This window comes from Geotrypetes seraphini, chromosome 3, assembly GCF_902459505.1.
Source record: "Geotrypetes seraphini chromosome 3, aGeoSer1.1, whole genome shotgun sequence".
Lineage (NCBI taxonomy): Eukaryota > Metazoa > Chordata > Amphibia > Gymnophiona > Dermophiidae > Geotrypetes > Geotrypetes seraphini.
This window is the reverse complement of record NC_047086.1, coordinates 134285413-134298993: the sequence shown is the minus strand read 5'-3', so window position 1 is coordinate 134298993 and position 13581 is coordinate 134285413. Positions and strand designations below refer to the sequence as shown.

At 41.0% G+C, this 13581-nt stretch overlaps 1 protein-coding gene across 2 annotated transcripts in view; it reads right to left on the bottom strand.

The window, feature by feature from the left end:
* The window catches only part of OTOF (otoferlin), a 432592-nt gene that overhangs the window by 185606 nt on the left and 233405 nt on the right, over positions 1 to 13581 (bottom strand). For both annotated transcript variants that reach the window (XM_033938296.1, XM_033938297.1), the window contains one exon: positions 10187 to 10346. In XM_033938296.1, the coding sequence (XP_033794187.1) occupies positions 10187 to 10346 (160 nt within the window). The remainder of the gene's footprint in view (positions 1 to 10186; positions 10347 to 13581) is intronic.

Below are 13581 nucleotides of genomic sequence, written 5' to 3'. Positions count from 1 at the left end.
CCAGACAACAAAAGGTAAGAAAAATAATTTTATTTTCTGTTTTGTGATTACAATATGTCAGATTTGAAATGTGTCTTGAGGGAGGCTTCCGCCGCGGCTTTGGACAGAGGGGTACCATTTTCGTGGGAGCCGGCCTTCGGAGAGGCTTGGGACACGGGGACGGAGGGGCTGCTGCTGCGAAGGGCTTTGGTGGGGGAGCCAGCCAGACCATAAGTGTGGGAACGTTGTAAGCGCGGATTGGTCAAGGAGCCGCCGCTGCTGAAGCTTTGAAATTGCTCTCCCACCGTCACTCCCTCCCGCCCCGGCTCTGCCTCTGCCCCTGCCCAGGTTCAAAAGCAGGAGACATCTAGCACCCGTTAATCTAACGGGCTTAAACACTAGTATATATATATTAGGAGATAAGGACCCTTGGTCCACTCTACCTACATTATCTACCTAACTTGTTCATACCTCTAGTCTGTATTTGTTCTGGTTAGACTTGAGTTTTCATTTATTTGTTTATTTATTAGGATTTATTAACTGCCTTTATGAAAAGGTTCACCCAAGGTGGCAATGATAAGAAAATGACCAAATGTCAGAATAGAACAGAGTTAAAATTTGCAGGTAAGCAGACTAACTTCTAGTAATAGCAATATGATATAGTGACAGAAATATACACATTAAAACCTCACAGTAGAACATTCATATAATATGATACATGTCAGCAAAATACAAATGATACAGCATAATAGGCAACATTGAAAAACATTTATACAACATAGATATGATACTCGCAAAACCAGAACACTGTATCAGTGATTTTATGGTGAAAATACTAAAAGGAAAATTTAAGACAATTCAGAAATGTAAGATCTTTGAAATCAAAATGATAAGCTATTTTGACACCCACCAGACAGAATTTAACAAAGATCTGGGTTTCCTATCGCATTACAAATCATATAAAATTATACTGCATTGTCACTCTCTTATCCCCTACCCTTCTCTCCTTGATTCTTACCTTATCTGCTCCTTTCCTCTTCCTGTGAGACAGTTATTGGAATGCTTTTATGTTTCATTTATATATTCTGATATTTGTCAACATTTGCTTATTTCTGAGCTGAAGAAGAAGAGTTACCTTTGAAAGCTAATCAAAAACATATTAACTTAATCTGATAACAATGTATCATCTTATTTTCTTTGTAGCTGATATTGAAAGTGATTTAAGCAGGCAGGAGCCTCTCCTGTCCACTTACATGGCTTCCCGCTGCCTAAGTGAGGATATTCAGTAACACTTAGGGTCAGATTCACTAAGCCCACCTTACCATTCCGGTCGGTGTCCGGGCTCCCTATTCACAACACATCCTTATGCTATTTAGGCCGATCAGAGGCACGCTCCCAACCAACCACGCAGATCGCAGAAGAGCGATCCTGACACATGCGCAGACCATCTTCTCTCCTTGTAGGTGGTCTGCGCATGTGCTTGCCTCCATAGCAACTTTTCTTTTTTTTCCAAATCTTTATTCATTTTAACATATACATCAAGTGTACATTAAAATATGAACACAACATACTATATTATCACTTGATAATTCCATAACAATATATAACTAAAAGATTTATATCCCACCCCCATCTCATATCTATACATGAATAATATAATTCATATGTATATTAATCAATTAAATTATGCACATATATATTGAATTATCATAACCCACCCATCCCCCCATTCTTTCAATTATCATATAAGGAAAAAGAATAATAAATTAACATTAATCATTATGATAATTTATTATTGGCCTCCACACATCTTTAAATCTGTTAAAATGACTATTTTGTATTGCAAGTAAACGTTCCATTTTGTGCAGATGACACACTGAGTTCCACCAGAAGCTGTAATTTAGTCTAGAATAATTTTTCCAATTCAATGTTATTTGTTGTATCCCTACTCCTGTAAGGATCATCAAAAGCTTATTATTTACTGCAGATATTTGGCTTTTATTTCTCATACACATTCCAAATAAAACTGTATCATATGACAATGCCACATGATTTTCCATAAAGAGGTTAACTTGATCCCATATTGATAACCATAGCAACTTTTCTTTTGAAACTGAACTCTTCCTGCCACCCCGATTTCAGTGCTCTCCTCGCCGCCCGACTTCAGTGTGAGCCCAGTTTTAACCCGCTGGTTTAAAGCGGGGCTGCACTGCTTTAAACCTGCGAGTTAAAACCCTCTACTGAGCAGCTGCTAACATTTTCTAGGCTAGATCTGCTGGCTAGAACTAGGGATGTTGTGCAGAGAGTGGATTTCTTCGGAACCGGGAACCAAACGTGTGTCCCCCCCGCCCCCCCCATTCCTGGCTTCTATTTCTATTGCTGCTGTCTCCAGCCGCACTCGTCACCCGGCGATATTACTCCCTATACACGGGAGCAAGCGGCATCCCACGGATAGCAGTGTCCACTGTACTTGGCGGGAAGTAGATGTCAGGGCTGCAGAACAGTCGGCAAGGACATGAGCGACTGGTCCTCACCAGTTGCTTCTTTTGTGATCGGCCAGCCCAATTGGAGTTCCTTACTTTTTTTTGTGAATCCCTGCCTTCCCTACTTTTGGATGTCCTGCTCCTCATTTGCATGCACAGATCGGAATCGAATCGGGAGGCAGGTTAGAGAATCGGGTCCAGGTCGCAAAGGGGTCGCTAAATAGTCAGGACTTGATTGGTTGGCTTTCTGAATCTAGCCCTTAAACAGAAAGTGCTGCTGAATATCATCCCACACCATTCAACTAAAAAGTGGGCAGATCAGGGGTGGACCTGGAGGCAGCACTAAAGGGAGCCTGGGGTTATGTCTTAAATTAAGCCACCTAGCTATGCGGAAGCCGGCATTGAATATTAGACTGACACCTGTGTAATTTTTTTTTTTTTTTTTTAATTCCTCCTGCCTCTCTAATTCCCCTCCTAACCTCTCAGGCAATTTCCTAAGTTCCCCCTTCCCTCCAAACAAACTCCCTGTGCTCCCTTCACCCTGAACAAACTCCCCATAAGAGTTGCAGTGACGGGTCATGGTAGCTATTTTGCAAGGCAGGCATGAGGGGGCAGGAGTGAGGGGCTATATTCCTGCCCCCAAAACCCCCGCTGGACCACCAGGATAACAGGTAGGCACTATGGCCCGGATTCACCAACCTGCCTGATTGGGCACGATCCGGGTCCGAACTGAGCAGGTCCGACGAATTCTTCAAACTAAAATATGCAGATGGGGGCGATCGGAGGAACACCCCCATATGCCTGTCTGAATCGCTGGTGTGCGATCCCCACGCATGCATAGACCATCATCTTTCCCTGCAGATGGTCTGCGCATGCGTTTTGTGTCCGTGGGTTGTTTTTTTTTTTTTTTACTGTTGTTTTTGGGCCCTGATTCTCCTGCCCCTGTTATCCCCGGCGGCGGCACTCAGCTGGTCATGCCCTGCTCTCTGCGCTTTCCCTGCAGTGCAGCCCTGCTTTAAAGCCGTGGGCTCGCACTGCAGGGAAGGCAGCAGAGATCAGTCTGGGTGGCGAGAGAATGAAAGTTGCTTAAAAGTTGCTTCATTTGTCAGGGAGCCAACAGGCACCGCTCTCCTCCTGGCTGGACAGTGGGAAAATAAGGTTTGCGACTGGTCCCCAGCGGTCGCTTCTTCACTTGATCGGCCAAGCCCCGTCGGTTTTAAATTTTTGGTTGATGAATCGCGTCGCTGTCCAATTTGCATGCATGAATTCGAAGCGGATCGCTGGAGAGATTAGTGAATGGGGCCAAAGGGAAATTTGATCGTAAAGGGGTCGCAAACCGATCGGTACACGATCCCTATATACAGAATTGTGCTTAGCAGGCGCACCCATATAAGCCCAGAAAACCCAGGCCTAAATACCTGAATTGTACGTGTAACTTCTCATTAGTGTCAATTAGTATCAATTATGAGGTATTAATTGCCAATTATTAGCACAATTAATTGCCAATTATTAGATTGACTTGTTAAGAAATTAAGTTGCACGTGCAAATGGGTTGTGTGAACTGATTTGTGCACGCAACTTATGGCGCTATATACAGAATTTGACTAAAGGAAATTTGCATCCAAAATGCATGATTTTCTATATTTTTTGCACAGAAGCACACTTTCTAAACCTTTAATCATTCTTCAGGATTTTTTTTTTAAATTTTTCCCAAACCCTCCCCGTAATTTTATGTCATCTGAAACAAGCATACATTTTCCTTCCAGACTTCTTGCAATATTACCATAAAGGTACCAAAACATGCAGATGCAGACCACAGTAATACTTGATCATAGCTCAGACTCCCCACCCCTAACGATTCTAGCAGTGTGCAGAGGACTTTGGCAAGAAATAAAGGGAATTCATTGAGACCTAATACTGAAATGCTAATGTATAAGCCCCAGTCATGGTGCATGGGCTTGAGGTGCCAATGGGGCTTGTGAGCATCTGAGAAGCCAAAAGCTATGCCGTCGGTAGTTTCACTACCAGCAGGGCTTCCAAGGGCGAACAAGTTTCAGTGGAGATGTCAGACTGGGTGGCAGCAGATTGGCAGTGTTAGAGGCGACAACTGTATTCTGCCACAAAAACTTGATGATGTTCATCAAGTCGCTAGGGCTCAAACACAAGTCGATGCCACCTAACAAAATGTGTAATTTAGGTCAGGACTGAGATGACTATAGTGCTGTCATACAGAAATAGCAGGCGAAACAAAAGCTGACATATACAGAGCTTTTTCCAAAGCATGCTAGAAATATTTATTTATTTAAAAGATTTCTTACCTGCTTATACCTAAGCGGCTTACAACAGTACAATCATAATAGTAATAATAATTTATTTTCTTGTTTATCGCCCTACCAGTAGTTCTAGGTGGTTCACAACAAGGAAAACTGAGACATTTCGGTGAAAAAATACAGTTTCAAAAAACATTGCTACTTTTAAATACAACATCAGTTAAAATAGTACAATTAAAATGCGTATTCCTAAATAAAATACACCATCGTAAATATACTGTTAAAAAAATTAACATTCTTGTTTATCAAATAGGTAAGTTTTCAGTAATTTCCTAAGGGTCCTTTTATCAAGCTGCAGTATGGGTTTAATGCGCATAATACCGTGCGTTACACCGCCTGCCACGCTAGCTGCTAACACCTGAATTGAGCAGGCGTTAGTTTTTTAGCCGGCCGTGGGGGTTAGCGTGTGATGAAATATTTGACGCGCTAACCCCACTAGCGCGGCTTGATAAGAGGACCCCTAAATGTAAGAACATAAGCAAAGCCTCTGCTGGGTCAGACCTGAGGTCCATCGTGCCCAGCAGTCCGCTCTCGCGGCGGCCCAAGTCCTGGACCTGTGAAGTAATCCTCTATTTATACCCCTCTACCCCCTTCTCCAGCAAGAAATTGTCCAATCCTTTCTTAAACCCCGTTACCATACTCTGCCCTATTATGTCCTCTGGAAGTGCATTCCAGGTGTCCATCACATGTTGGGTAAAGAAGAACTTCCTAGCATTCGTTTTGAATCTGTCCCCTTTCAACTTTTCCGAATGTCCTCTTGGGCAATCAAAGGGCACATCCAGGAATTCATCTTCCCTGCTTGATATTCTAATGTCCTGTCCAAAAAGGTTTTATAGCAACAGGCCTTTGGGGCAGGGAAGATGAACATACCAGAATTTCTGGTGCATTTTTTTGACTTGAAAAATTTCAGGTAAAATACCAAATAAGAAGGTAATAAACCAAAGAGTACCTTGTAACAAATATAATAAGACTTCAGAGGAGGGGCGGGACTGCGGCAGAGGAAACAGCACCGAAGCAGCGCAAAGGTCGCTGGCATCGCGATCTTGCTGCAGGCTGCTTCTATACGGTAAATGGAGCGGGGAGGCCAGAGGGATGAGCAGTCGTTTGGGGTGGGGGGGGTGAGCAGTATTTTGGGTTGGGGGTGGGGCCATCAGTCCTCCGGGGTGGGGGTGGGGTGAGAAGGCCTTCAGGGTAGGGCGGGCAGGCAGGCCTTCAGGGGAGAGACAGGCCTTTGGGGGGGGGATACAGGCCTTCAAGGGGGGAAAGACCTTCAAGGGGGGGGACAAGCCTTCATGGGTGGAGACAGGCCTTCAGGGGGGACATGCCTTCAAGGGGGATGGGCAGGCAGGCCTTCAGAGGGATGCAGGCCTTCAAGGGGGGGGACAGGCCTTCAGGGGTGGGATGCAGACCTTTAAGGGGGGGACAGGCCTTCAGGGAAGGGGGGCCCTGGTGTAGAAGTACACAGAGAGAAGGGGGGTTCAAAGAGATGTGCATATGCCGGACTTTGGGGGGGGGAAGAAATAATGGGTCTGAAAATAGAGGAGAGGGAGAGAGATGATGGACCATGGGATTTAGGGAGGGAAGGAACAGAAAGGGAGAGAAGTTGGACACAAGGGATGGTGTGGAGGGAGGATAGAAATACTGAATAGGAGGGTAGTTGGGAAAAGAAAGGGAGAGATGGTGAACCCTGGGATGGTGGGGAAGGATGGAGAGATGCTGGATGAAAGGGTAGTTAAGAAAAGGTGGATCTGTGGAGGGAGATGAAAAAAAGGAAAGATGCCAGACCTCCTGGGGAGGGAAAGGAAATGGAAGGGGAGGACAGAGATGGCAGATGGATGGTTAGCATGCAGAAAGAAGAAAGAAGGAGATCCTGGCAAGCAAGTTGTCAGAAGACAACCAGAGCCTTGGACCAACAAGATTTGAAAAATAACCAGACAACAAAAGGTAGAAAAACTAATTTTATTTTCTGCTTTGTGATTACAATATGTCAGATTTGAAACGTGTATCCTGCCAGAACTGGTGTTAGACTGCAACGTGAGCTAGGATTTAACAGAGAGAGGAAAAGTCCTTTTTGTTTCTTTATTTTATTTACACCACAGCGCCAGTGTGGTTAGGAGAAGCCAAAGGGGCGTGAAAAAACTATAAAATAAACCCACCAGGATGTTTGAAAAAAAACCCAAAAAAACACCACCTAATTGGGCAGGAATATCGAATCGAAAAACCGTGGTGTATTTAAGAGCCCTGAGTAAGAGATTTTCCTCTGCTCTAGTCCACAAATTTTCCTATGCAGACAATATCTTCCTCCTCTGTTCAAAGAATCCTTTGATGATACATTATAGTACTAACAGAGATTATTGAAGAACTGAGCATGTGAACACAGAAGAACTTCCTTAAACTTAACAAACTGAAGACTAAAGTGCTTTGGTTTGGTGATTATAATTCATTACCACACACAGAACTGGTATTGGCCACAAGAGAGAAGGTCAAGATTGCGAAAACATCAAAAGTATTAGACATTATTCTGGGTTTGAGGACCAAATTCACTCCTTGGTCAAAAAACTCTTTTTCAGACACAGACAATTAAGAGCAATAAGACTTTTTGTGAACCAGGCTAGGTTTAGGATAGCTGGAACAACCAACTGGAACAATCAACTAATTCAATCCACCTCGACCAGACACAGGAGAACCCACACACTATTCACACACCCGCCAACCAAAAATGTCAAACGAAGAAAAATATATGGCAACCTACTAGCAACAAGAGCAGCGAAACTGGACAGACAAATCACCAACCTGCTGATCTCGACCACAGACTACAAAACCTTCAAAAAAGAAACAAAAACCCTACTCTTCAAAAAATACATAAAACCAATATAACACAACCAGACATGTCCCAAACTTCGCCTGAAACACTATTTACTCCTTAGCAAATTAGAAAATGTTCAGACTATTCCTAAAACTCTTCTTAATATCATAATAATTCTTATGTAATCCGCCTTGAACCACAAGGTAATGGTGGAATAGAAATCACTGATATAATGTAATGTTTTACCTCATATTTAGATTTTTGTAACTCCTTATATTATGGTATTGCTGAGAAGGAATATAAGAGACTACAACTACTTCAGAATACAGTGGCCAGATTAATTTTTTGAGTAAGTCATTTCAAGAAGGCCAGTCCTCCACTGGGAGAATTACACCGGCTGCCAATGGAAAAAATAATTCAGTTTAAGATTGCTTGTATGGTCTATAACAGTGTTTTTCAACCTTTTTACACCTATGGACCGGTGGAAATAAAAGAACTATTTTGTGGACCGGCACCAGTCCACCGACCGGCGGTTGAAAAACACCTGGCCAAGTTGTGGGCCAGATCCCGCCCATCTCCACCCCAGACCCCGCCCCCATAACAGTACTAATTATAACACAATTTTTTCCATTTATTTTTCATATATATATATATATATATATATATACACACACACATCACAACATAATCTTATTAACACATAATAGTTAACCACAAAATTAAACTACACAAAGCTATATTCCTAAATTTGCCATTGGTAGTTATATTTGTTTTCTGCATCAATAAAAAAATTATTTGATCACAAAGCACACTGTATGTTTCTCAACATTCATTCCTACCAGAAAACAGATAACTTCTTTGCAAATATGGGACCAAAAACTAAAAGTACTAATATATACAAACAAAACTCTAAGATGCAAGACTCTACATGCAGTACAACCCCAGAGAAAAAGAAACAAATGCATTTCTTCCTTAACAGTAAAAAATACAGACAGCAGATGCACATGCCGGCCATGTGGACCGGCAGCATATTTCTGCGGACTGGCACCGGTCCACAGACCGGTGGTTGAAGAATACTGGTCTATAAGGCTATGTATTGAGAAAATTCTACTGGACTAGTATCTGATATTAAGGTTACATTCACTTTTCATAATTCAAGAACAATGCAACGCTGTAAACTGACCTTTCCTTCTGTTCAACAAGTTCAATGGAAAAAGTTATGAGTTTATCTTTGAATATCAGGGTCCCAAAATTTGAATAGCTTACCATTCTGTATGTGTCAGCTTCCTTCATATTAGCTTTTCAGGATGGTTTAGGAAAGGGGACGTTGCCTTGAAAAAGTCTGAGGGTGAAACATGTCGGAAAAAGACCCCGCCGACACAAAATAAGCTAGGTTTTTCAGGATAACTTCTATATTTATATGATGTTATATTAAAAGAAAACTACAGTTAAAGAGAAGAATAAACATTTAAACTTTCTTGTGAGTGAACTATAATATTGAGATTAAACAGTTTAGAGACCGATGAAGATGGTATAGTGTACTGTATATATTCTAAGTGATACTAATGATCCTGGGTTCCACCACTGAGGTCCTAATGATAAAATAACATAACTTTTTAATTTTGTCACATATTGGACTGTTTTTTGTTTGGAGATATCTGGTATAAAATATACACATATTTAATGCCTTTTACCGTGCAGGTGTAGATCTATGCTTTGGCATTTGTGCTTTATTGGGACTACATCTAGATGTCCATTCTATAAAGGCACAGATAGCTATACCCACTGTATCATTTTCTCTACCATAATTTCCCTAACCCCGAAATGTCCTGTCTCAATTAGATTGTAAGCTCTTCTGAGCAGGGACCGTCTATTGTATGTTAAAATGTACAGTGCTGTGTATGCCTTTCAGAGCATTAAAAATAATAAATAGTAGTAGTAGGTGTCTATGTTGTCTTTATGAAATAGGGGCCTTTTTGAACTTCTCACATAGATGTCCTGTTACAACTTCAAAAGAGAATTTTCAAAGGGATTTACCAGGTAATATCAAACCCAGCAATACCACGCCACAATGTGAAACAAATGCTAGTATATTAGATATGTGACACCTATTACATATTAAAAGGCCTAGATAGGGCTCACAGTTTATGTGACGAAAACCCAGTGTGAACCCTCTGTCAAAAATTATACAGTTTTTATTGGGAAAAATAAATACAGGCAGTTCCCAAGTTACAGACGCCCGGCTTAACTATGACTCATACTTAAGAACGCCGGTGCGGCTTCATTTGATTTCACTGAGCAGTATTTCCAGTGGCATAGACTCCTCCTGTAACAGATTCAAGAATGATGCATGGCCACATTAAGAACAGTGCAGGGGTGTACATGCTGTACCTTAGAGGGAACACTTGGTCCTTTTGTCAGTTGGAAGCAGAGGTAAGCAGCAAAAATCTTAAAATCTACAAGTTCTGAGTTACATAGAAATCCGACTTAAGAACAGCTTTAAAAACGTAACTCGTTCTTAACCCGGGGACTGCCTGTAAAGGAAGTAGGCTGATAATGAAGAATCTTCTAGATTTCAAACTTCTTACCCTTCTATGTCATCCTCATCTGTCTCATTGGCTTTGTGAGGGGTCTTAATATTGTCCCCTTTTCCGACAACAGCGATGTCACTCTTCAGATAACCTTTCAACCCTGCAGTGATGTCTTCAGGGTCTGAAAGAATGGCCCACTTGTGGTAGAACTGATGCTCTGAGGAAAAAGAAGAAATCAATCTTTTTGGCCATCTTTTCAAAGGTATACTATACAGTTGTCTGTCTAAATTGACATTATCAGGGCAATTCTGTAGCTGTATGCATGCATTATACTCATCCTGCATGCCTTAACTGGCACATACATGTGCAATTCACTATGCACTATTCTATAAGAACATAAGAGTTGCTATACTGGGACAGACCAAAGATCCATCATTCCAGTATTCTGTTTCCAACAGTAGCCAACCCAGGTCACAAGTACCTGGCAAGATCCCAAGGAAAAAAATTCAGATTTTATGTTGTACATCCTAGGAATAGGCAGTGGATTTTCCCAAGTCCATTAATAATGGCTTATGGACTTTTGTTTTAGAAAATTATCCAAATTTTTTATTTAAACCATAGAAACATAGAAATTGACGGCAGAAAAGGGCCATAGCCCATCGAGTCTGCCCATACCAATGACCCACTCCCTGCTGAGCTAACTGTTTCAACACATTCTGCAACAACGAATTCCAGAGTTTAATTACATGCTGAGTGAAGAAATATTTTCTTCAGTTTATTTTAAATCTACTATGTAGTAGCATCATTGCATGCCCCCTAGTCCTAGTATTTTTGGAAAGAGTAAACAAGAGGTTCACATCTACCCACTCCACTCCACTCCACTCAGTGGTGAGTAACTGCAAGGTGGTGTACACATATGTAAAGTATAGGTGGGACACAGGCGTGCCTCCTATTTATGAATGTAGCTTATAGACTATTATAAGATGCATGCACTGCATGGCTGTCTTAGACCTGGTGTAGGTTGGTGTGCCTAAATACAGGTGCAATGATGCTGACAACAGAATCTTGGCACCAAAATGCCATTCCAGGAATGGCGCTCAGGGTGCAGCAGAAGGCTCTTAACTTAAAGCTAAATACAACTTGGTGGGAGAAAAATGGCCAGAATCTGGAATGGCTCAAGGTAATTTATTAATATTTGAAATAAAAACTCCAAATGAAAAGAAAGTACATGGAATCTAAACTATAAAGGGCCATGTTTCGGCAAATAGCCTTTCTTCAGGAGCCCCAATAAATCCACAATGCACAAGAAAAAAACAGGCTTAGGATATCCTGTCTAAATCGCTGCACTTTGTGGCTCATAGTACAGCGATTTAGACAGGATATCCTCAGCCTGTTTTTTTCTTGTGTTTATTTCATCCAATCTGGTTCTTTGATACACTATGTGCCATCAGCAGTGACCCCTGAGGAAGGAGTGTTTCTCCAAAACACAGACCATGTTGGGTCCGGTCCATCAGGACCAGCTTTTTGGATATGTTTATTAATGTTGTGCTGCATATGTTTTTGAAATTCTTTGTATAGTAAATTCCTGCATCCTGTACATTGTCCTGCAGTTCTGTTTTGGTTTGGTTTTGCATTTTTTACTGTAGGTCCTGTTGGTTTTCTTTGTTTCACTTAAGTATTTTGTACCTTGGACAATGAAGAGTTAATTGACATGCCCAGAGTCACAAGGGGTTGCAGTGAGGAATTTAAAAAATAGCAAATGAATGAACTAAATAAAATGCCTTTGATTATGTGACTAATTGAGATCAAAATTTTTAATCGTGTGATTAATTGCGATTAAAAATTTTGAAGCCCTAGATATTTGTAACCTGCTCCAGATAGATAAAGTGGGATATATGAAATAAATAAGATAAAATAAATATATGAATGCAGCAGGGATGCACATAATGTACAATATCCTCTGCCCATGTATATTGTATGTCCCCTTGCATTTATGCAAAGGGATTGAGACTTGTATACTGCCTTTTTGTAGTTTTGCAAAAACACCCACACTAAAAGTGGTTTATATACAGGTACTTTAAGCATTTTCCCTATCTGTTCCAGTTGGCTCACAATCTATCTGGGGCAGTGGAGGATTAAGTTACTTGCCCAAGGGTGACAAGGAGCAGCACAGGGTTTGAACCCCCAACCTCAGAGTGCTGAAGCTGAAACTCTAACCACTACACCACACTCTCCTCCTGCTAGCACTTTTGTGTGACTGTCTATGCTTATGCACACATGCACCAGCATTCTATACATGTATAGTGGATGTACACAGAATGGCCCTTCACTTGTCTAAATGTCTTGACTATACTTGCTTCCATGGCTGCCTATTAAAATGTTTTATTGTATCATACTGACATTATGATATTATGTATTTATTAACCGCCTTTATGACATTGTGTTATACTGACATCCATGTTATTTGAGAACTAGCGTTAGGGTATTTGTATTTTGCTGACATCTTGTTTATCATATCTGTATTATATGAATGTTCCTCTAGGCTGCCTATTATGATGTAATATTTATACCCTGATGACATTTATCGTATTCCTATTATCTCTCATCTCAGACGTTCCACTAGAATAGCTACACTTTTTGATTTTCCATCGCCTAAAGGCAGCCGCTATAAAAGATATCGCAACCAATTACTGTCATTTCAAGAAGCTATTTGGGATGCAAACTTTCATCAGTTATTTTCTACAGCTGCATCATATCAAAACTTTAGTAAACTGTTAAAGACTTAGGGCTCCTTATACTAAGGTGCACTAGCATTTTTAGCGCACGCTGAAGATTAGCGCGCGCAAACCCTGCGCTAAATGAAAAATATTAACGCAAGCTCTATGGAGGCGTTAGCGTTTAGCACGTGCGGCATTGTAGTGCGTGCTAAAACCGCTAACGCACCTTAGTAAAAGGAGTCCTTATTTATTTAGGAAATTTCTGAAAGACTGACTTTGTATTTCATTCCGTGTTTGTAGCAGTTTTCCATTTTGTTAAACCGCATAGATCTGCAGGCTAATGCGGTATACAAATGTTATATTATATCATATTATATGATTTTTCTACTCTACTATTAGTTTGTGTGCATTTCTGACTGCATCATATTAGTGCTATTACTGGGTTAATTTGCCATTTCTATGTTTACCTCACTGATTGTATTTATGCTTATATTTGGTCATTTTATGATTGTTATGCTGTTAACACAATTGTAAAGTTTTCTATCACCACCCTGGGTGAATCTCTTCATATAAAGGTGGTTAATGAATGCCATCTATCTAATTCCATCTATCTAAGTCTAACCAAGAAAAATCTTCAAAGAATTCAGCAGATCCAGAACATTGCGGCTGGGTTGATCTTCGCAAAAAGCAAATTTGATCATGTTTCCCCGCTTCTGTCAAAACTTCACTGGCTTC